General features: G+C 40.5%; 1 protein-coding gene across 1 annotated transcript in view; it reads left to right on the forward strand.

The window, feature by feature from the left end:
- The window catches only part of LOC126210436 (alpha-(1,6)-fucosyltransferase), a 190,040-nt gene that overhangs the window by 102,549 nt on the left and 62,249 nt on the right, over positions 1-25,242 (forward strand). The window contains exons 4-7 of the mRNA XM_049939671.1: positions 7,106-7,251; positions 9,104-9,311; positions 14,012-14,177; positions 18,651-18,837. Of these exons, the coding sequence (XP_049795628.1) occupies positions 7,106-7,251; positions 9,104-9,311; positions 14,012-14,177; positions 18,651-18,837 (707 nt within the window). The remainder of the gene's footprint in view (positions 1-7,105; positions 7,252-9,103; positions 9,312-14,011; positions 14,178-18,650; positions 18,838-25,242) is intronic.

The following is a 25,242-nucleotide window of genomic DNA, read 5'->3' on the forward strand; positions in this document are numbered from 1 at the left end:
TGCCAAAGTCTAACGGTATGTTAGAAATGATTTATTAGAATTTGTAGCCATTACAACTAGCGTCAAAATACAGGATACACGAACTGCGTCTGCTTCAAAAGTGAGGCTAAATAGATAACCTTTGTTGGATTGTGTACGGGTCAAATGGCTCTGAGCATTCGAACCTGGGACCGTAGCGGTCGCGCGGTTCCAGACTGAAGCACCTAGAACCGCTCGGCCACAACGACCGGCATGTACGGGTCTATTTGACAGATCAGTCCTAGGTAAGAGTAGATTTGACAAACAAGTTTGATCGTTTACGAGCGCCTGAACGACCACCATATCCCCCCCCCCTTTCCCCTACTCTGTTCCTGTGGTGTGTAATCTGTCTTTTCGATATACGTTCCGTACGTCGTTGAATATTTCAGAGTTTTCGTCTTCGAGTTTCACTCAGCCATCTGTACTGATTATAAGTTGAGCGAGACATTATACGTAGATGGCAGTAAATTTAGGACTTTCGTAGGAATGGTTCTGCCATTTAGTGTCAAAATTTTGACATTCGAAGGCGTTTTCCTTTGTGCGCAATATTGTTTCTAATTCTGCGTATCGACTGGTGAGCGTCTATCCCTCGAGTTAACGTCTAGCGTTCTTAAAGGAAAAAAGCACTCGGTAAGTACTCTGCTACCCGAATAGCTGCTTCTCCTGCCTAGTGCACCACCACAGTCTCTGGTTTAGTGGCAGAGGCCGCTGCGCATGTTCTCAACAATCAAACCGGGCTAATCATGTTGTTTTTGGACGATGCTGCTTGTCTGCAATTTGCGGTAATAGCACAACTTTGATATTACACGTGTTCACCTTGTTTTATAAACGTTTCTGCACGTTGGAGTTTTGGTGCTGTATTGTCGTTGCTACTGATGTAAATAGAATTATGTGAAAGTAGGGACAGTTACTTTTCATAGGTATGGTTCAAATGGCTCTGAGCACTATGGGACTCAACTGCTGAGGTCATCAGTCCCCTAGAACTTAGAACTAGTTAAACCTAACTAACCTAAGGACATCACACACATCCATGCCCGAGGCAGGATTCGAACCTGCGACCGTAGCGGTCTCGCGGTTCCAGACTGCAGCGCCAGAACCGCGCGGCCACTTCGGCCGGCTCATAGGTATGTACAATTATAAATGTCATATCAATATGAGGCACTTTATAATAGCGTGCCTCAATATTTTTTAACATATAAAGTCTCGTATTGTAGAGGTAACTTCTGCGATTTTATGGCAATGTGTTTACGAGACAGGTGCTAGATAAATTTGCAAGTGTGTCTGAGTAAACTGACAGTCAATGTATACATACTGATCCTATGTTCATATGCGTGTAAAATTTATATACGGACAGTCTGGTTAATGTTCTCTACATCTACATCATACTCCGCAAGCCACCTAATGGTGTATGGCGGAGGGAACTTTCGATACCTCTATCTGATTCCTCTACCCCTGTTCCACTCGCGAATAGTGGGTGGGAAGAACGATTGTCTGTAAGCCTCTGTATTTGCTCTAATTTCTCGAATTTTCTCCTCGTGGTCAATACGCGAGATGTATGTGGGGGGAAGTAATATATTGTCCGACTCCTCCTGAAAAGTGCTGTCCCGAAATTTCAATAGTAAATCTCTCCGTGATGCACAACGCCTCTCTTGTAACGTCTCCAGTGGAGTTTGTTTAGCATCCCCGTAACGCTCTCCCGTCACCTAAACGACCCCGACGAAACGCGCCGCTCTTCGGTGGATCTTCTCTATCTCCTTTGTCAGTCCTACCTGATAAGGATCCCAGATAGATGGGAAAATACTCAAAAATAGGGCGAACAAGCGCCTTATAAGCCACTTCTTTCGTGGATGAGTTACATTTCCTTAAGATCCTTTCGATGAATCTGAGTCTGGTGTCTGCTTTTCCCACTATCTGTTTTGAATGGTCATTCCACTCAAGGTCGCTCTGGATAGTTACGCCAGCTGTTTGTCATCAATAGTGTAGCTATACAGTAGTGGATTTCTTTTTCTTATGTATGTGCAATATGTTACATTTATTAACATTCAGGGTCAACTGCCAGAGTCTGCACCATTCATCAATTCTCTGCAGGTCGTTGTGCAAATTCTTACTATCTTCTGGCGTTGCTACTTTGGTATAGACGACTGCATCATCTGCGAATAGCCTTAAAGAGCTTTATACTAAGTCATTTATATATATTGTAAACAGCAATGGCCCTATCGCACTTCGCTGTGGTGCTCCGGATATTACCTTTCCATTTGTCGATTTAGTCCCGTTAAGAGCGACGTGTTGAGTTCTGTCTGCAAGAAAGTCTTGAATCCAATCGCAGGTCTACTCCGTAATTTTTTTTTAATGCAGGTTCTCAAACCCTTGTGTGTGTTTCTGGTCGAGACAGTTTCCTGTAGTGTGATTGTAACGCAGTTAATTAGAACAGATTTAGAAATATGAATCGGTGCTATAGAAAAATTAAAAAAGTATTGTAGACTGTTACGTCTTCTATTACTCCAAAATTCGAGCATTGATCTCGTGTTTTTTTACTTTTTCCTAGTGTATGGTTTCACTTTTCCGATGAGATAGCAAAAAACGTTGTAGATACTTTTCTATAAAAAGCAGAATGGAAAATAAAGAAAAACTGAAAATTGTAATGGACGAGCATTTACTGCAAATCGCTTACCAAATTTACTGTAACAATTTCATTGTTCCAAATGCATTTTTTTTTCTTTTTTCCTCTCCCGCCGCGACGCTTCTGAGCTGCTTACATTTATATCGTAACGTTATTAATTAGAACCTATTCGATAATAAGTGCACTGGAAAACGCAGAAAAAATCGTTGGCTGTAATGTAAATAAAGTGAAATGTGAGCTATGATACTGGACGAAAAAGCAGAATACTGTTGCTCTTCACATCTTGGAGCCAAACTCAAGAGACTTGAGCTGAAGCAGATGTTGCGTACAGAATTCTCGTTCTGCGCACATGAACGCTAACTACACAGATATTTATACTCTGTGGATGAGACCATCCACTCCCACTCGATTCTGAACCAAAGAATTTTGATCAATTCTGAGTAAGATAATGCAAAATTTGAGCTCTGCTTGTACCCGGAGCGAGGACAGCAGTGTTCACGTCCGCCTCTGAACCCAAGTGACAGGCGTCATTGGTGGCACCATGAGCCCCATCTTGAAGGACATGGTCTCGCTGCTTCACTGAGTCAGATGGTGCATTGGTCTAGACCAGAGAGGTAGAGTGAGCTGTGGCACGATATTTAATGCCCCCTGCGGTGCCGCGCTGTGCTGTTGTACAGCGTATTTTCGGAAGTCACTGAGACCGAATGACAAAAATGAGGAAGTACCACGGCATGCACATGGAGTTCGGCTGAAATCTGTCACGTGGTGCCCATCGTTCGCTGTGTGGCGATCTGTCTTAGCGGCCAAGTTTACGAAACCGTTGTTAAGGATTCGAGTGTAACTGAATGTTTGTGAAAGGCAAGACTACAAAGATGATTGTTGCTCTTTTCATTCGCAGCAATTTAATCGGTGCTCTTAGATTTCTACCTAACCACACCCTTGGACATCGTGAAATATTCGGAAAAAAAATCTGATATTTCTTACACGAAATATAAGTGTAGTTGTCGGTTGTTTCACTCACAGTAATTTCATAGCCCATTTTGATTACAGACCTGAAGAAACTCATTCCTGATAGAGCACGCTTTTATACGTAAACTTTCTTTAAAAAAACGCCCGCTGCTTCGCTCGCGTAGACTGTATGTATGGTCTGCACAGATTTTTTATCGAATTTTTATGTTCACAAACTGCAATACATTCCACACTATTTAAGCCCACAGAAGCAGGTACTTCTGACCAAAAACAGATTCAAGTAGCTAGAGTACAAGGTTTTGTTAATTATGCCTTTGGCGTTCTTTTGGGCATATTTCCATGGAAACGTGTATCACTTAATATACATTTCCTTATAAGTAACCGAGAAGTGAAATAACAATTTCATAAATATAGCTTTAAAAGTTTTTAATATAACGAAATGTTTTCATCCCCTGTTCCACCCATATAAGGGCTTAATTTCCAAAAAGCAGTTATTTTTTTAATCACAACCGATAAGTCAACAGATGTAACCTTAATCATACTTTAGCAGTTTTTTAATAATTCATTTTAAAAAAATCACTTCATCTCTGTAGGGGTTATATTTCCAAAAGTGCCGAAACATATTTCTATTTTTTGTGACCGAGAAACCAGATTCTAATTTTCGTCAGTCTAGCTTCAAAACTGCCTTAATAGCGACATATTTTCAAAAACTTTTTCTTCCTCGTAGGGATTTAATTTCGAAAAATTTCTTCTTAAGCGATGCCTACAGCACACCACCCACACCCTCTCCAAATTTGAAACTTCTATCCTTAGCTGTTTTGACTGTGTGATCTTGTGTCAGTCAGGACTTCTGTAGACCATACACACAACACGAGAATAAGAAAGCCCCAGAATGTGTTACAAACATGGATATCGCAGGGGGTTGGATGTACCAGGACGCGAATGTACTTAGTACGACGCTAACCACATGACCACAAGTGCTTATAGTATCAAACATTATTATTGTCCATATGAGAATCTGTTAATGAATTTTACAAATGATTCTTTTCTAAATCGTGCCTAACGTGTGCACAGTGTATAACTGCACACACAAAGGAATAAACCTATGAATAATCTTGTGCATAGGCTACTGTTTAAAGAAATTATCCATTAGTGTTGCACATGTCTTTCAAGTTTACATGAATTTATTATTTTATCCCATGTTTCGTAATTTCCTTGTGCAGTGCCCCTTTGTTTCGACTTCAAAAACATGGCCGAGGGTTGTTGAGTTCACTCTGCTATTCTATTTTTGGTTTAAAGAATGAACTTGGGTTTAGGGGGATGGAATCCAAATACTAGTTCACCAACCAAGATATGAATTTTTCTCTAAATCAGTTACGATAAAAAGTGAGTTTGTGTATTTGGAACTTGTGCTCCCATTGGCAATTGCTTCTCTTCCTTCTTGAATTGATGGGTATTAAAATGGGATAAATATATTAAAATTTCTTAACCCCTCATTTCAGCCACTTCTGCATTTCATGTCATTGCAAGTCTTGCAGAGACACAAATCAGTAAGTTCACTAATGGCACTCCTTTTATTTTCATTGAGTTATATTATATGGGATAGCCTGTGTTTCAGGCAAAGTTTTCATTGCCAAGAGCATCCTATAAGAATAATACGTGGTCTCACCTGCACCACTGATCATCTTGTAGACAGCTGTGGAAGGAGTATTCTCAATTTTCGCTACATAACCCCAGTGTGTAAATTAAATTGTGAAATTAGTTCTTGATTATTTGTTGAGAAGAAATGGAGACTATAAGTGCAACACTAGAAGAAGAAAATGGACTGTATTACAGTTGACTTCAGCCCAGAGGGGTGTGGATATCAAGGTTTCTGATGACATTGGTAAGTCATTGAGTCTCAAAGATATGAAATCTGAATTTGAAACTAAGCTAAAAAGCGTGTTGCTTGTGGGCAGCTTCTATTCTATAGAAAGTTTCTATTTAGAAATGTGTGATTTGCATGGTGTAAAGGTATTATCTACTTACTTGTCATTAAACTGAATATTCATCTTACACACCCGTATTTAAATAGAAATGAAGATTATAACCTGTAATTTGTCACCTCCCATGTCATTGCAAAAGCCTGTATCAGATAAGCGAGCCATTGGACAGCTGTCCAGCTCGCTAACTAGCCTAAGACTTAAAAAAAACTTTCATTGTGTTGTCCTGTTGAGAAGACGGTTAGTCTTGCAAGTGTGTGCTATTATTTTGTGGCAGTGCAATTAATATGATAAAATGTATTTATTCTACAGAAGCAAGCATTAAGAATATTGTTAAAGTTGACAATGCAACATCTTGCAGAAGCCTCTTCAGGCATCTTCCACTCAGTCACTATATACTTTTACTCCCTGCATTGTATGTTTGGTTAATAATGGTAGTGAGTTTAGGATGAAATGCAAAACGCCTACTCCACAGAACTAGAAGTACATATAATATCTGCGTAAGACTGTGCGTCTCTGTCTAGTGTCGAGAGATGAGTTTTATAGTCTTGTGCAAAAGCCGTAATATGTCCAAGAATATTTCATTAGCTACTCTTATTTACTCTCAGGAGTGTAAATTCCAGTAAACAATATTTATTTAAACAGGTTTTTAACTTTACCAATGTACAAGAAGTTCGCAGTGGTTTTAAGAATCAGTACAATTATGTAAATGTTTGCTTAGTATGCAGTAGTGGATAAAACTGTGTGTGTGTGTGTGTGTGTGTGTGAAGTACTGCCTCTGCCATCATAGGAGAATATGCTTGTTATCATCGTTCTTCCTGGTGAGTGCTATAGTATTACCATAAGAGCAAGTGAATGCAGAATGCCAACAAAAGCCTTTATTTGTAATTGATGATGACCAGACCCTCATTGAAAGGTGTGTAAAGTGACACATGAATACTGTATCTGTTGTTAGCACCAGACATAGGTACCACAGAAGTTAATTACAAATGTAGTAATTAGAATAGTCGTCATAAATTTCTGCCTGATGCAAGTGATACCTTGTTGTGGGCACAACTTATTGGCTGCAGCTCCTTGTGAACAGGAGCTGCATTCTGTCTATAACAAGGAGTGCACTTGTAGGTTGAGCCATCAGTCAACTGATTAGTCAACTAACCAGTGACACTGGGTAACTCTCAGCCTGCCTGAGACACTTGACATATGTGACTGCCTTTCTTGTTGCTAGCAGTGCATATGAAGTGTGGATCATCAGTTAAAAATTGTGTGCAAAAGGGTGGTTGGATGTACGAAAGAAACCACCATTGTATTTGCATGGGAGAGGTGGCCACGTGCATATTGTCAGAGCTGGGCTTCACATTATCTACTCTCTCTTCGTAGAAATTCTTCAGTAAACTACATTGTGTGTCACTGCAACTCGGCGACAGTTGGGAAACCTGATTGTTACCTAGATATTTTCAGACAGTGTTAGCACAAACATAGGCAGAAGTGACACCCTGTCACATTTTTTCCTCCGCAGGAAGGACATGTCACTGAGGCCAGAGGAACGGGAGGCAGTGCTACGTGACCTTCAGGAGAAGTTGCGCCGCGCAGAGTCGCTGCTGGATGGGCCGGCAGCCACACAGCCGCAGCCAGCGCCCTTCGATGACAAGTACTCCGACATCGGTGAGCTGCACAGTTTCTCCTCCTCACCGCCATTTATTTACTTTTGTAATGTGCAGTTTAACGGCTAGTGCAGCAAATATTGTAAATGATTTCAGTTGACACTATTTAAATAATGTAAGACTATAGAAAATTTAAATCTGGAAGGGCAAAAGTGGTAATTTCAAGTGTAATACTCCCGGACACAGCCAGTTTAATTCCTTATCTGGCTATGCAGCATGTTATGATGTATTGATTGTGTATGTCTGCCTGTATTTATTGCCATTTTTCTCTCTCTTTTGTTCCCATGCTTAGTTTGGAATATAGGTGTAATTTGTTCCAAATGATACATGTATTTTGTTCTTTAAATATGCGCATCATCTCTTGAACTTTGCTGTGCGGGGAAATTCAGTCAATAGAAAAATATTGTATTGTTGGGTAACTGACAAAAAAAGGGGTTTCTTTGTCTTTCATGTGCACCTGTATTTTATATATGTAAAATAGGCTAGGAACAACTGGTTCTGTAACATTTTGTCAAGGTTGCTGTATATACCATATTTTTAAATTCCTGTAAAGTTTACCATTAAGACACCTGAAGCTTCTACTTTATTTGTAATGCATTCTTAGCCTTGTAATGGTAAAGTTTTTCACATAATAAGTTGTTCTTTACTTTACCACATCTTATCCTTATACATTGAAAGACCTGAGTTGACTCTAGTCATTTGTCACTGTACACGACATATTACTTGTAGAGCAGGAGTTTGTGGAAGTTGATGACGATATGCAGGAATCCAGGAAACTACCTGACCATATCATACCTCCTTCCAGCTGCCTAGCTTGGGGGGGTTTACTAACATGGTACCTAGTGATGGTGTGCCATGACTAGCAGATTGCTAGTGTACTTCAGGAACACATTGATGTGCATATTGGTACAGCACCCGTTGCTAATTTCAGGGAACGCTGTGAATTAAGCTCTTTTTCATTTTTATAATTGCTATTAAAGTATGAAACATGCCAAACATTTGTTTGTTTATTTTTAACAACTCCTACACAAAATGTTAAGAGTGAAGAACTTCTTGGCAAATTGGAACTGTCTGCCAAACTGGGTCTCCAACATGGGACCTGACCATTGGTATGTTTTGCTCTTCCTGACTGAGTTATCCAAGCATGGCTTGTATCCTAATCCCAGTAATACCTAATCCCTACTGTACAAACTTTATTGCAGAGAAATGGCTGAGCCACAGCCCAGGATATTGTATCCAGACTGAATCCTCTACCCTGCATTGTAGTGTACACTGTTTCGAAACTCTGACACACACATTTTAATACAGCACAGACTGATATTCGTAGTCTTTGCCGCCATGTTCAGTCTAATTAGCCAACCATTGACAGTGTCACATTTTTTATCTTAATGAAGAATCCTAACAGTTATTGTCCAGGCCGGCCGCGGTGGTCTCGCGGTTCTAGGCGCGCAGTCCGGAACCGTGCAACTGCTACGGTCGCAGGTTCGAATCCTGCCTCGGGCATGGATGTGTGTGATGTCCTTAGGTTCGTTAGGTTTAAGTAGTTCTACGTTCTAGGGGACTGATGACCACAGCAGTTGAGTCCCATAGTGCTCAGAGCCATTTTTTGAGTTATTGTCCAATTTTGATTTGCAATAATTCACTATTGACTGATGTCATTTATTTATTTGTGATTGGTTGCTAGTGGCTTTATGTTGTGGTAAGATCTAAATGCCAAACCAAACCTCACATTTTGTTGCATTATATTTAGCCTGAGCTTGTGAGGTTTCCATACATGCTTTCAGAAAAACTGAATCTCTGTGTCATTTGACCAAAAACAGTTTTGATAGCAACACGTAACATTTTGCCCCCAGAGCAGCACGACGAGCCGGAGCAGCGATACGAGGTGGCACGGAGGCGTGTGGCACAGGGCTCTCAGGAGATGTGGTACTACGTGTCAGCGGAGCTACGGCACCTGCAGAAGCAGCTGGCCGAGATGGGCAATGCGCTGGGTGGTGAGCGGCAGCAGCAGTTAGCAGACCATGTGGGACACGTCCTCGACATGGCCCATGAGCACCACAGGTGACAGCATAGCGTATGAACAAATTGGGGGGGGGGGGGGATGCCAGAATACAGGAGATGTTCTTTGTTGGTTTCACAGTTTTCTATATTTTTGGTGGGGGAAAAATGTCACTGTTCTGTTTGTCTTTTGCGCAGTTGTGTAGAAGTTGCTGGGACACTTGTTTACTGTAGCATGTTTCATATAAGTAAGCTGACTTTTGATATTTCGTTTGTGTACAAGCTGAGACCACATGTGTCAGACATACTTACTTCATAAATGTACATCGTAACATGTCACATACAGTTTAAATGTCCTCTTTCTGTCCTTTGTCCTATTATTTTTGACTGATTGTATCAAAACTCGTGCACGTCTCATAATATATTGCATGTGTTGAGATGCTGAATGCAGCAAAAAAAAAAAAAAAAAAAAGTCTGTTTAACCTACATGTTTTATAAATAGATATGTAGGTATTTGCTTAAATTATGCTTGGGATCTTGTGCTGTCTCCCTGTTGAAACAACTGAGGGATGGAGTTAAAGCTACTTGATTACCTGTTATTGGATAATGTATTGCTATTGATGACATCTGACGACCAGCATCATTGGTTGTGTAATCTTGCTGCAACAAAGTCAGTGAAAGAAGGTCCCTGACAGTTGCAGTGGGCTCAGTGTTGCTCTTTCATGCATCTTCTTCACCCAGTCATGTAATGCTATTTTGTGTATGTGTATATGGAAATAACAATGAGGTATCTCAGCTCTGTAGATGGCTATTGTTTTCCCCTGTAGCCATTTGCACATATCTGGCAACACTGCTGCCAGCTGTCCGGGATATTCTTTCACCAACTTCTTGATTTTTCTCGTTGGTACAGCCTCAGCCATTAAGGGTTTAAATTGTCATAAATGTTCAATAAAAGTGACGAGGAATTCAAATGTCAAAATATTGGTGCGCATGTGTGTCGACAAAGGCATTGGTGGCCAAAAGCTTATATTGTGACAGTCTTCTTCTTGTGCCTATCTGCGACTCATCTGTATGGTGAGTTAGCAACTTTCCTTTTCATAATATTGTAGCAGTTTTAGAGGATAATATGCAAGTAAGTTACAGAGGCATTTAAGCATTCTTCCCATTCACCATATGCAAATGGAATGGAAAGGAACACCAGTATTTGGTACAGTGAGAAATACCCTTCCCATGCACTCCATAGTGCTACACAGAGTGTGGATGTGGATAAACTGTCACACTCATTCTGCAACTGCTGCTGTTAAAATTATTTCAGCCTATTTCATTGTTTATTTCAGCCCCAGGTTACACAAATGCTATTGTTATTGGTTTTGATGTCTTTGACAGTCAACATTGGGTGGTGTATTGAACTCGAAACAGAAACGGGGATATCATAAATGTTTTTAAAAAATGTCATAGTTCCAGCACCAAGAGCTGCTGAGAAATATGCATTTATTACAACCAGTTTTAATCCTTAGACCGCCAGGTATCCAGTGTATGCAGGGAGGAAACCTGAGGAACACATTTCAATATTTCACTGTCAATATAATGCTACCTGGTGTACATGCTTGTGATAATTCACATATTAAGATGTCACATATTAACACAAAGTAATTTAAACAGCTTACACAGCAGTAATTACCCTATGGTATCACTCAGCATAAAATTCATCATGAGTCAGTGAAATTAAAAGTACATAAACTAATGCGTCTGATTACATTGTCAAATAAAAAATGTACCAAACACTGTTAGTGTATATAGAATGAACATTAATTCCAACATTTGGTGCAGAGACATTCTGTATACCAGTGACTACACAGCTAAGTTATGTTCACAAGTTGAGCCAAAAATTATACAGAGGGTTTTGCATACCACAAGTATTTACAGTCCCAGTGTCCAGTATCATACCACTTATATGTGTTGTGTATCATATGAAACTCAAAGCATTAATGACAGTTTGTATAAAAACTTAAGTGATCTATACATTGTATGCAATATCATATTACGTGTACATAACAACATTAATGTTAACAGCAGTGAAGTGCTAATAAGTAGCAACTCGTCCATTTGAATTTTCTGCTCTGTACATTTTGTACACCAATGTGTTTTTTTCCCCTCCACCGTGGCCTTGAGGAAACAACACTCTTCAGTTTTTATTTAAGAGGAGTGCATGAAAGCTACATTTTTATGTGTAGTACATCGCTGACTTGATGAAGTATTTACATTAACATTTAGGTTCTAATTCATTGTGGAAAAAAATTAAACATCGTGAATATATAATGTGTTGCCTGATAATACATAGGAATATAGTTACATGCACAGTAAGTTATTAATGGTAAAATGCACACACAGTGAAAATTAATTCAATGTAATAAAACAACAGTTGCATAGTGTACAACTAATATGAATTGACTGAATGTTGTACAATATAACAGAAACACTACATCAGCTAGCATTGTATTGACAGTTAAATATGAAATGGATTTCATGTGGTCTTTCCCTCAGTATACAGGATACCTGATGATGATCTCTTGGTAGTAGAACAGTGACATATTTCAAATGCTTATGAGCTGTGTGCCACCACCGTCATAAAATGTATAATAAAAGTATTTTTTGTACAATATGGTTGCCGTATTCCTCTTATGCTCTTGATTTGGAGAACTCCTCGCATGTGTAATCAACAAAGAGGAACAATACGTGTATTTGATGCACTTCATAATGAGGTAGGAAGAGCTACAGTTTTTCAAAAAACCAGCTTTACTCTTTATAAAATATTTTAAGTATGGAATGTATTCCTAGCTGAACTGGTCTTTAAGCAATTTATGTTGTTACAGCTATCACTTGGGAAATATATCAGTTCCCTTTAGAAGTTCTTGTGTGCATTCATGAGCTAGGAGGAAGAGGCGGCCATGTTACAAATGACACTGTCTCTAGAGCCATCAACCACTCTTTCTGTTAACTGCTCAAACTTCATGTAGTGAAGACAGCCCACTCTGTCAACCTGTGTTTGCCAAGTTCCTATATGATTTCTGGTTCTTTATGATGAGGTGTGTGTTTTTGTTCCCCTATATCTTCTCAGTGCTCGCTCGTATAAAACAGGCTCTTGTTGCGTTGTGTGAGACATCTGAGGGAGAAAATTGTGTCCAAATGTGGAGTTTCTCAGTGTGTTGGTTGAAGGTTAATGTTTTTCTTCATTTGGCAAAGTAGTAGCCCAGAAGAGAAAAAAAAATCAACAACAGTTTTTAATGTTGTGTATTTTTCCTCAGAGTAGTGCAGGGCGAGACAGCTAAGACAGCCCATCCAAAATGTATAAAAAATGAGTGAATGAATTGCATTAAGTTATAGCAGGGAGTGTGGTGAAGTATCTAACTGTCAAGTAATTTTTAATGTTTATAATTGCCAAATTATGACACCCTCCTTCTTTTTCTTTTTTTAGTGAAACTGTGTACTTAACTGCTGTGACACTGGAAAGAGCCATTGAATAGGACTTCAACTGTAAAACATAGGTGGAACATGTTACTATTCGATCAAGACAGCAGCATCATGATCAGTATCACCTAACTGTTCGAGGAGCGGTGCAGTTATATATTGAAATATGTCGTGATTGCGTGAAACTCTTATCATCTGCAGTTGCAAACATTATTAAAAAATTCAAGAAATTGGAAACATGAAGCCTTGAAGTAAGAACATCAATGTATGAGAGAAATGTAACTTTGCATACCCGCAGTAACACAAAATTCACACATCACTAGAAGTCGGCTCCAGTGGGTGAGTGGGATCAGCCAAAGGAGTGTTCTGCGAATGCATGCGAGACATTTCACCCTTTCCACATTTTTTTGTTTTTGTTTACAGATGAAGTATCGTTTACAGATCATGAGCAAATAGATTTTCACTATATGCACTATTGGTGAGTTGAAAATCCACATTAGCTGAAAGAAATAGATGAACAATGACCTCAGTCACCTAATGTGCTGTGCAGGCTTTCTAGGATTCATATCATTGGTCCCTGTTTTGTTGATAGCAATTATAAATGCTTCTCTCAGCAAAACTGTTTTGGCGGTTATTGGGAAACGTCGCACTTGACATAAGGCAGTCCATGTGTGTGGTACCAACATGATTGATAGCCTGCCAGTTTCATCCAGATAACTACAGCCCTTCACAAATCCAGAAGAAATTTAACAATATTCTGAGCTCCTGATATAAATGCCATAACAATATGCACATGGACTAGCCCAAATTAAGCGTCTGCTTACATTTGGACCACTAGGGCAAATGATGCTGTGTTGTTACAAAGTTCCATACATTATGTTGTTGAAGTCCCCTTTTGAGCCACAGAAAAAAAAATCATAGTTCCATTTTAAAACAACAAAGTTACTGTCATAATTTGGCAGCAAGAAACATTACAGATTTCTTGTACATCAGAAAAAATCACCACATTGTCTGTTATAACTTAAAGAAAACCACACCTCGGTATATTTATTACTTCTGTATATGTTTTGGCTGCTACATCTTGTATGTTTCCTCATTTATGATTTGTATTGTGTATGTTAAGGTGATGAGACCCAATGATGCTCCTGTAGTTTAAACAGGCAGCACAGTAAAGAGATTCATGTAACAGATGTTTGTATATGTTCCAAAACAACTTTGATACATCCTATTCCTGAGGTGTTTTTTTTGTGCAGCATTAACTTTTTTCAGTGCGTAACTTTATCCTTCGTACACAGGTCCCTGCAGTCGGACATTGACGAGTTGGCCAGAGTGGACGGCTACGAGGCGTGGCGGGAGCGAGAAGCCGCCGAGCTGAGTGACCTGGTCCAGAGGCGGCTGCACAGTCTGCAGAACCCACAGGACTGCAACACTGCCCGCAAGCTCGTCTGTGCCCTCAACAAGGTGGGTAGAGGTGTCAGTAAGTGCGTGGCTGGTGCTCAACTTGCAAAGCACTGTAGGGCACATTTATAATTAACTGCTTAATTACCTGGCATTATTTTATCAGAATTGCATATTAGTAAATGATGCAGTACAAATAATGGAAAGAGGAAACTTTACTCACCATACAGTTTACTTGTTTAAGGTAATAACTCTCCATTAGAGGTCAGAAATGAGCTCCGTGTGCTCGCCTTACACTCTCCAGCAGGTCCTATGATGTCATCTGTGAACTCGCCGTCTCCGTGCACTGGGATACGCGTAGAACACTTTTTCAAAACTACTGTAAATTTTTAAAATTTTAGTCTCTTTGTAAAACTAACAAGTAACATAAGCTGTGGCTTGGTGTGTCAGAGCCACCACAGCTGTAAGAATTCTATACAGGATGTATCACAGTTATTAGCAGCTGCTTGGGACACCCACGTGGAAGATTCGTATACATTGTGTATCACAGACCACAAGAGTCAAAGGGTACGATGGAAAAATGTGATGGTGGGTTGATAGATCGCTTGTGTGGAAAAAGTTCTCGAACCAGCTCTGCATCACCAAGTCTGTGATGACAGTACAAGAAAACTGGATGAGAGGATGAAGTGTGTTCTCTAAATGCTGATCGGTTATGAAGATACATTCACAACAGTTGTCAAAAAAATTACAGAAATGGATGATAAGCTACACAACTCAGCAATCAGTCCATTATTGCAAGTTGTCGTGACCAGAAGAATACATAAACAGTGTGCCTTTTGGGTCACAGGAATGTTGCTCTGTGCCAAGTTTTTGTTTGATGGAGCACAATTGTTTTCTTGTGGTGGAAGTGGAATAAACAAGAAAACAACCATTTTGTTTGCATTTGACGAATTTTGTATGTTTTTCATCTGGGGGGCGGGGGGGGGTCGTCTGCAGCATTAAACTTTATCCAGGCATCACTCTTGCTCTTATGGAGCATATTTGCAATTGTATCAGTTAATTTTTGTCTTAATACTCCACAGTCAAAAATTCTGCTTTGGTAGAAGCCATCTGATCCTGAGAGTCGGTCATATTCCTCTGTCAGTGCTACTTTACGGCACTAATGTCGTGGACTTATCTTCTATACTAAATGACATTTAGCCTTACTCTCCTGCACACCTCAGTAAGAGAGAACGAATAGTCAAGTAGGAAGCAACCGCAATGCCACCATCCTCAGAATCTTGATATCTCTCTCTCTCACACACACACATTCACACATATATATTTACAGGTACCTGTTAATTCTGTACCTTACACTGTCATTGTTTCATCCTTAGTCTTCTAGTACTATTTTTTTGTACTTTAACTATATTTTTGTTTATAAGACTGGCATGTAAAATAAAACATAGCAGTGCCATTTAATATTGCCACATGCAAAATTTGCAATATATATAGGAGTGTCATAGGCAGTATTTTAAGAATATGCACAAGTACACTGCCCTCACTATTACTTTCTTTCTCAGTTTTCATTGGCAAGAACTAATTATTATCTATCGTATAATCTATAGATGATGTGACTTACCGAACGAAAGTGCTGGCAGGTCGATAGATACACAAACACACACACAAAATTCAAGCTTTCGCAACAAACTGTTGCCTCATCAGGAAAGAGGGGAAGGAGAGGGAAAGACGAAAGGATGTGGGTTTTAAGGGAGAGGGTGAGGAGTCATTCCAATCCCGGGAGCGGAAAGACTTACCTTAGGGGGAAAAAAGGACAGGTATACACTCGCGCACACACACACACACATATACAGACACAAGCAGACATATTTAAAGTTTGCCCACAACTTCTTCACTTTTGAAGACCAGACATACCAACAATTGAAGGGAACAGCCATGGGTACCAGGATGGCCCCTTCGTACGCCAACCTATTCATGGGTCGCTTAGAGGAAGCCTTCTTGGTTACCCAGGCCTGCCAACCCAAAGTTTGGTACAGATTTATTGATGACATCTTCATGATCTGGACTCACAGTGAAGAACAACTCCAGAATTTCCTCTCCAACCTCAACTCCTTTGGTTACATCAGATTCACCTGGTCCTACTCCAAATCCCATGCCACTTTCCTTGATGTTGACCTCCACCTGTCCAATGGCCAGCTTCACACGTCAGTCCACATCAAACCCACCAACAAGCAACAGTACCTCCATTACAACAGCTGCCACCCATTCCACATCAAACGGTCCCTTCCCTACAGCCTAGGTCTTCGTGGCAAACGAATCTGCTCCAGTCCGGAATCCCTGAAGCATTACACCAACAACCTGACAACAGCTTTCGCATCCCGCAACTACCCTCCCGACCTGGTACAGAAGCAAATAACCAGAGCCACTTCCTCATCCTCTCAAACCCAGAACCTCCCACAGAAGAACCACAAAAGTGCCCCACTTCCCGGGACTGGATCAGACTCTGAATGTGGCTCTCCAGCAGGGATATGACTTCCTCAAATCCTGCCCCGAAATGAGATCCATCCTTCATGATATCCTCCCCACTCCACCAAGAGTCTTTCCGCTGTCCACCTAACCTTCGTAACCTCTTGGTTCATCCCTCTGAAATCCCCAAACCACCTTCCCTACCCTTGTAACCGCCACCGGTGTAAAACCTGTCCCATGCACCCTCCCACCACCACCTACTCCAGTCCTGTAACCCGGAAGGTGTACACGATCAAAGGCAGAGCCACGTGTGAAAGCACCCACGTGATCTACCAACTGACCTGCCTACACTGTGACGCATTCTATGTGGGAATGACCAGCAACAAACTGTCCATTCGCATGAATGGACACAGGCAGACAGTGTTTGTTGGTAATGAGGATCACCCTGTGGCTAAACATGCCTTGGTGCACGGCCAGCACATCTTGGCACAGTGTTACACCGTCCGGGTTATCTGGATACTTCCCACTAACACCAACCTATCCGAACTCCGGAGATGGGAACTTGCTCTTCAATATATCCTCTCTTCCCGTTATCCACCAGGCCTCAATCTCCGCTAATTTCAAGTTGCCGCCACTCATACCTCACCTGTCATTCAACAACATCTTTGCCTCTGCACTTCTGCCTTGACTGACATGTCTGCGCAAACTCTTTGTCTTTAAATATGTCTGCTTGTGTCTGTATATGTGTGGATGGATATGTTGTGTGTGCGAGTGTATACCCGTCCTTTTTTCCCCCTAAGGTAAGTCTTTCCGCTCCCGGGATTGGAATGACTCCTTACCCTCTCCCTTAAAACCCACATCCTTTCGTCTTTCCCTCTCCTTCCCTCTTTCCTGATGAGGCAACAGTTTGTTGCGAAAGCTTGAATTTTGTGTGTATGTTTGTGTGTCTGTCGACCTGCCAGCACTTTCATTTGGTAAGTCACATCATCTTTGTTTTTAGATATATTTTTCCTACGTGGAATGTTTCCCTCTATTATAACTATATATAGTATATATATATAAAACTGCTTTCTCTAGCAGTGATTTACCACCAGGAGGAGGCTCCTGCTCTTACAGCATTTTGGTAATTCATCATTTTATATAATTTTCTTTAATGTATGTAGCTCTCTGATCAGACTTTGTATTTGACTTGTAGGCCTGAAGATAACCACAGGTGTGGTCAAAACCAGTTACCAGAATAAATAACCTGTGATCAAGACTGATATTAATAGTAACTATTAGTAATAACATTGATCACTGTCTGCTTCCACGGCGTATTCAAAAGTAATACCGGGATTAGTGAACAGGTGATCCAATGGAGCGACACGAATAGCTTCATGTCGTGCACTGCACAGTATGTTTACATCTTTGTACTGCCATTTATTTGAGACAGTGAGTAGTGACCACACATGTCACTCACTCGGAGCATTCCAGGTAGGCAGTCTCATAACTGAGTGGTGGTGGGACTGGGGTGAGGTAAAAAATTCTGGAGGGTCACCTAGTCAGGGTCATTTAGACTTGATTGCAACAGGCAGGTTCAGATGGATGGTGGTTGGACTAAGGAGAGCATCAAGGAAAGGATGAAAAAATTGAACTGGCAGACATTTGACAACAGGTGCAAATTACCATGCGAAAGCCAACTTATGCTGGTTCTTCACACCATGTAAGTGAGATATCTCAGAATGTGCTACAGCCCCCACCCTCATCTTCCCTCCCCAGTACATCACTCCTCCAGCGACTGCAAAGACAAGACTGATCATAGTACTAATAATAGCACTACATACATGAATGGAATAGGAAGAAACATTGACCTGTAGTACATGGTAAGTACCCTCTGCCATGCACTTTAGTTGTTTGCAGATGCAGTTATGAAGAGTGTTACACAGGATAGACTAGTGTAGAAAACTGCATCAAATGAGTTTTCTGATTCAAGACCACAACAACATGAAATTTTCTCATTGAATGGTGGTTGCTTATTTGCCTTTATTGCTTGTATTACCTCCCTCCTGCTACCTGTGTATTCCTGTACAGGGCTGTGGCTACGGCTGCCAGCTGCACCACGTGGTGTACTGTCTGTTGGTGGCGTATGGCACCCAGCGGACCATGATCCTCAAGTCCAAGGGCTGGCGGTACCACAAGGGCGGCTGGGAGGAGGTGTTCCTGCCTGTGTCCGAGACGTGCATCGATGCCGGCGGCAGCTCCAGGTCTCACTGGCCCGGTGAGTAGCCGCGTCAGTCAGCTGTGTAACCGATTAGTGCTGCAGGCCTCTTCTTATGAAGACAGCTCAGTGACCTCCAATGTGGACTAGGCATTGAATGTCACCTGAGCTTCAAATCTGTCAGGAGTACTTCAACCCTTCTCAAACTGCCCAAGTCAACTGTTGGTGAGTTATAGTGAAGTGGAAACATGAAGGAACAACCACGGCTAAACCAAGACCACTGTATACTGACAGATAGGTACTTTCAGGCATTGAGGAAGGTGGTTGTAAAAAAAAAAAAAAAAAAAATTGTAAAAAATCAATGGAAGGAATCTTTCGTGAATTCCAAAGTGCTACCAGCAGCCCAGTGATGGTCGATCAGCTCATCATAAGCCATACATTTCTGTAGTCAGAACTGAGCAATGCTTGATGTGATGAAGAACACCACCCCTGGAAACAAGTGATTTGGAGTCAAGTATCAGAGTATTCCCTGTGGCAATAGTTAAAAGTGTGGTGAATGCTACCTGCCATGAAGTGTGGTAGAAACAGTGAAGTACGGGGATGTTTTTTGTGGTGGTCCCCTTACAGCGCATAAGAAAATGCTAAATGAAGGAGGATATGAATGCATATAAAACATTGTGTACTGTGTACAGTAGAGGAATAATTTGGGGACGATGATTGTATCAGTGTGACAAAGCACCAGAGTCAGAGGTGTATGGGCAATAACATTCCTGAAATGGGCTTGCCTGCCTACAGTCCCAGCCTGAAACAGATGGGTCCTATGGGATAGGATCGAACACCAACTTCGCTCCAGACCCCCGTACCCAACACCCAACAAACTACATTATCTAGTTTCAGATCTCGAGGAAGAGTGGGCTGCCATGCCTCCACAGACAATGACACCTCTTTGCAGGCATAAAAGAATAGGAGCCTGGACAGAATGGGAGGGGGTGTTGGAATTAGTCCTGGTACTGCATACTAGCTGGTCATCCTGACTCCCTGCCACCACCCCTCCCCCATATTCTTTGAGAAGGGGAAGGGCACAGCCATCTGTGGTTCCACACAATTTATAGACAGACAGGTTTTAAAAATTGTGGAGGGGTGTATTACGATGGATTTTCTTTAATGAAAATGGTAGGGTTCTTATAATTACTGCATTTGTATGTCACAAATTTGCCAAGTACAGAAATATTAAATATTCAGATTGCACACAAAACAGAAAACTAGGCTGATCAAGCAGGGAAGCAATTCTCGTTCACATGCCACAAAGTTGCTTAATTCCGAAACAAAATTTGAGAATAAACTTAAGGAAATAAACCCTAGCAATCAAAATGCAGTACATTATATTTTTAGTTTACTTTGAAATGTGTTAAAAATCCATAATTTATTCGTATAACATAAAACATGGTTGTGATATGGAGGCAATTATTAAAAATGAAAAAAAACTATGCATTAGACATTATAAAAATATCCATAGGGTCTACACACTTCTAATCCTTGTGTAACTTTATAATTATGGTTAAAAAGACTCATATCAATAACATCAATTTGCAGAAGGAGTTTGGAACATATACTGTGTTCAGGCATTAGGAATTACTTCGAAGAAAATGATTTATTGGCAAATAGCCAAACAGATTCAGTTCAGTTGAAGACAACTAGCTGTCCATTCACAGTAATGAATGCTATCAACAATGGATGTGAAATTGAATACATATTTTTAGAATTCCAGAGGGCTTTTGACACCATTCCTCGCAAGCGACTTCTAATCAGTTTGTGTGCATATGGATTATCATCTCAATTTTAATGAATTCAGTTGTTTCTCAACACCACTGACACTAACATTGACTTCACTCACCTTTTCAGTGGTACGAGGATTAATTTGAGGGTAATTCTGGGTTTTACTTTGTAAAGGAACATTTGAAAACAGAGGTAAGCATTTCAGCTTTTGCATTGCTACCCTCAGTTTCATTTCCTGCCTCTTTTGTGAGTGACTGAAAACTAACTTTTGTGTCACCAACAGTTTCACATACGAGCAGAATTTCTTTGGATTTTGTGGAAAGTCTTTTAACAATACTCTGATATAGTAGTCATTGAAGGCATCTCACTGGGCTCTCTTGACAGCCAAACGCATTTCATTCAGCATCTCTTGCTCTGTGGCCATATGCTTTATCCAGTGCATGTCCACCAGTTCTTTAAAACATGAGCCATAGTTCCTCTACATGCTTCTGCCCTGTGCTTAAACTTCCAAGTTCCTCATTGAGATATGACGCTACCAATTTTTTATCTAATTTACTGAACATATCTATTTTTCTGCTTGTTATAGTCATTGATACCAGTTTCAATGTGGACATCTTCAAAAAAGATCATGTCTATTTGTTGCCACTAGATCCAATATATTTCCTTCCTAACTGCCTGTTGTAGGTAGTTTTGAGAGAAGGCATTTAGTAAAGTTTTACACGATGTCTTATCATACCCACCACTAACAAAACTGTAATGTTTCCAATTAATTGTTGGATGATTAAAGTCTCCACCAATGGTTACAGTAGGACTGGGGTACTTACTTACAAGTGAACTGATGTTTTCGGTTACGTCAGGATATGAGTCTTGTGGGCTGTAGAACCATCCAATTAGCATATTCTGCCCACCCCTTATACTGAGACTTGCCAAAACAATCTCACATGCAGCTTCAATTTGTACCTTGGTGGATTTGAGTTGCTTGTCTACTGCGACAGATACACCACCTCCATTTCCCACTAGTCTATCCTTTCAGTATACATGTAAATTTTCCCTAAAAATTCTCACTGCTATCAATTTGTGGTTCCAACCAGCTTTCTGTACCTAGTATTATGCGATATTCATTGCTTTTTCAGGAGAACTTCGAACTCGGGCACCGGGTGGTCAACACACTGGGCTCGCATTCGGGAGGGTGATGGTTCAAACCTGCATCCGACCATCCTGATATGGGTTTTCCACAATTTCCCTAAATTGCTTCAGGCAAACGTCGGGGTGGTTCCGTTGAAAGGGGACAGGTGATTGCATTTCCCATCCTTCTTTAATCTGAGCTGTAGTCTGTCTCTAATGATCTCATTGTAGAAGGGATGTTAAACACTAATCTCCTCCCTGAATGCTTTGGTAGTTAACCACTAGGATTTCAGTGTTCGTACCTGCTGTAGACATTTCTTTCAATATTACACTGATACTTCTGAGTTTCCTACAGCTACCATACCTGGATTGGGTGCAGAGTCACCTGATAAAAAAAACCCTTGTGTGCACCCCACGCACAATCAGCTATATGATATGTGGCACACACGTGACCAATTTAGGGGGATCCTACAGTTCTCAATTCTGTGGCGCAAGTCTAGGAAGTCACAACACCTTTGAAGTCTGAAGTCCCTGTTGCAGTCCTTCCTCATGACTCAGAATTGAGGGGCCATGGTCAGTTCTGGGGACATTGCTGCAAATTGTGAGCTTTGTGGAAACTCCATGCATATGTCTGGTCTTTGCAATCTCCTCTGCCCGTGTTGGAATGATCCTAATATGAACTTGGAGCCCATATGACAAGCATCATTTGTTCCAGTGTGTGCCACAATCTGTAGTTGCTTTCGAATAGCCTCTTCAACGTGTTGAACGGAGCCACCAGGCATACACTCTGAGAGCCCCTGGTGTCCTTACCTGTCCCTTGCTGCCATTTTCCTAAGGGGTACCATCATTTGCCATACATTTGAACTGCAGCAGTTAATATACCTCTACTATTTTGCATTTGCCACCTCATAAAACAAATTTCCGTGAAACAGGTGGATTGAGTACCATTGGCTCAATTTCGATTACACTGAAAGACAGCACTTCAAACTTGTTGGTTAGAGGGATCAGGTACAACAACCTGAGTCCTCTCACACCCTGTACAGGACACCTAGCTCTACCATTGAAATGCCACTCGCAGTCAAGTCAACGAAAGTCAAGAACAGTATTCATTGTGGGGCTGCATTTTGGCTGGTAAAATGTATTACAGGACAGTAACTTTAAGCTAAGCCTGCTGATTATCTTTTAATTTGTTGAGCTTAAAAATTGGCAATTACCTATAAGAACTGAAGCAAATGAACAATAAGAGACTTCTATTAAGGCAACAGAAAAAGCGATAGTAAGAATCTCTAGTTTCCTAGAACTCTTTGAGGTTAATTACGGTTGTTAGGAAACTTACAAATGGAGTTAATTTACGATAAATGTGGATAATATGCATTGCTCCTAAGGGAAAATTAGGTGTAACACAATTTGTTAATTACAGTATCCGCTACAATAACTACATCACAAACACTGATTTACTACAAATTAGACTATACACAAGACAATGATAAGTTCTCAAAAGTGCTTGTTTATTTGTGGTGGTACATAGTGAAATTTAGGGTGGTATATTCTTTGGCAGTAACTGTGAATTACAAATTTAAGTCAAAGAGGTAATTATATAGGAAGGTAATACTGAGGCAAAGATTTAAGATCTTTCTCGCATTCTTTAGAGATTGTAGCATTATATTTATATCCAGAATGAATCTTTGATTCTGCAATAGTGTATGCACCATTTTGAAACTTCTTGACAGCTTAAAGTTGTGTGCCAATTTGGGATTTGAACTCACACCTCACGTTTCGTGAGCTATCTGTGAAAGAGTCACAGCTTCCCTTCTCGTGCTTTCCAAATTTCACATAAGTTCTCCTGCATGTCTTACCAGGCTAGGACTACCAGAAAAACAGATATCATAGAACAGTGCTCTAAAGTTTCCAACATAGGGGAAACAGATGGAAAAATTTGAAGTTGAGAGGGCAACCTGTGGGTTTTCACTTGATATTTCAGTGAGTAAAGAGCACTGCCTCCAAAACGGAGGGTTCTTGATTCAATACTGTGTCCTGCCAGGAAGTATTTATAGCCTAACATGGGTTAGTTTCTGGATGGTCACCATACGTTAAGTAAGTTTTGTTCAAAAGCTTCCGCTAATGAACTGTAGGTGGGAACACTGACAGTGTTTTGAAGATTTGTGTAGGTTGAGTGCTCTTAGGAGTGAAACTGTCGTAGTTACAGCACACACCAGATCAATCGAGCTGTTATAATTACAGCACGCACTGAACAGTCGGACATCTCCTTTCGTCAAGAACTGCCGTGAATGATTGAGCAAGGTGGTGCAGTGGTTGATGATATGGTTCAGAACTCCACCTCGTCATCCAGAATTGGGGTCCCAAGGTTATTGTAAATCAATTAAAACAAATACTCTATTGGTTCCTTTGAAGAGAAACACAGCCAGTTTCATTCCTCGCCTTTTGTGCTGTTGAAACATGTGGTGCCTTTAATGATCTCATCACCAGCTGGATGTCAAACCTTTCATCCCCCTCATGAATGAAATGACTGGATTAGAGCTGCCGGAGGTAGTGGTAAGTGTGCATGAGCTGTGCTTGCTTTTTTGGAGAAGTTTTTGGCCATAAGCTATAATGTGTAACAGTCTTTCCATTGTGCCTGGCTGCAGCACTCAACGGGTCTTCTTTATGATGAGTAACAAACTATTGTTTTCCTATTATTGCTGATATTCCTACCTGGAGTTTCCATTGTAATCGGTCAGACATAAGTCACCCTGTAGACAATAAGGATCAGAAAAATAAAGTTTATAAAAGAATTTTGACACTTCATGTAAATACTGTATGTAGATTAGATCAGAATAAAGGAAGGAAAAGTGGAGTTTTATGTTAACTGATACCATACAAAGTGTAGCTATTCTTCCTGCTATGACTTTTGATTGTCAGCTGTGTTAGTAGCATGATAAGATTACAACCATTATCCATTTTTCACTTTTTTTTTAATGCTGTTTATCGTTGATGCACCATGACCAACATGAAAGTCATCTGACCATTTGGCACCAGTGTGCACAGCTCATGCACCAGTGTCTAGGGTTGTCCCAGACAGCACTGCGGCTATATTGTGAAAGTGTCCCTGTTGTATGTATGGATCTTCCTGCTGTATACCCCTTTCCTCTAGTTCTTTTTAACATTAATGAACAACAATATTCTTGTTTCTGGTTTTGAGTAAAAGATACTGATGGTGTGTTTTGAACAATTAGTCATTCTTATGTGTCTATATAAAGAATCTCTGCATTATGTCCACAGTTTTTCTATTTTAGAGTAAATTTACTGTTTTATTCGCTCTTAATTCTGGTTCTGCAACTAAACATCTGCTAAAGAGGATAAGAGACATGGGGGCATATTGACACACTCATTGCCTGACAGAGTTGTAATGATAAAGTTTGCTATTTATGGAAAAGTATTTTGCATTGTAAATGTTTCATCTGGTTTGGAGAGCTAATTCCATTTTTCTAGCTCTTGCTTCTAAACTTAGCCCAATGACTGTAACCAATTTGTTCAGATCTTAAAAGCTATTTGCACAACTTGTTG

The sequence above is a fragment of the Schistocerca nitens genome, chromosome 10 (assembly GCF_023898315.1).
Source record: "Schistocerca nitens isolate TAMUIC-IGC-003100 chromosome 10, iqSchNite1.1, whole genome shotgun sequence".
In the NCBI taxonomy this organism is placed as follows: domain Eukaryota; kingdom Metazoa; phylum Arthropoda; class Insecta; order Orthoptera; family Acrididae; genus Schistocerca; species Schistocerca nitens.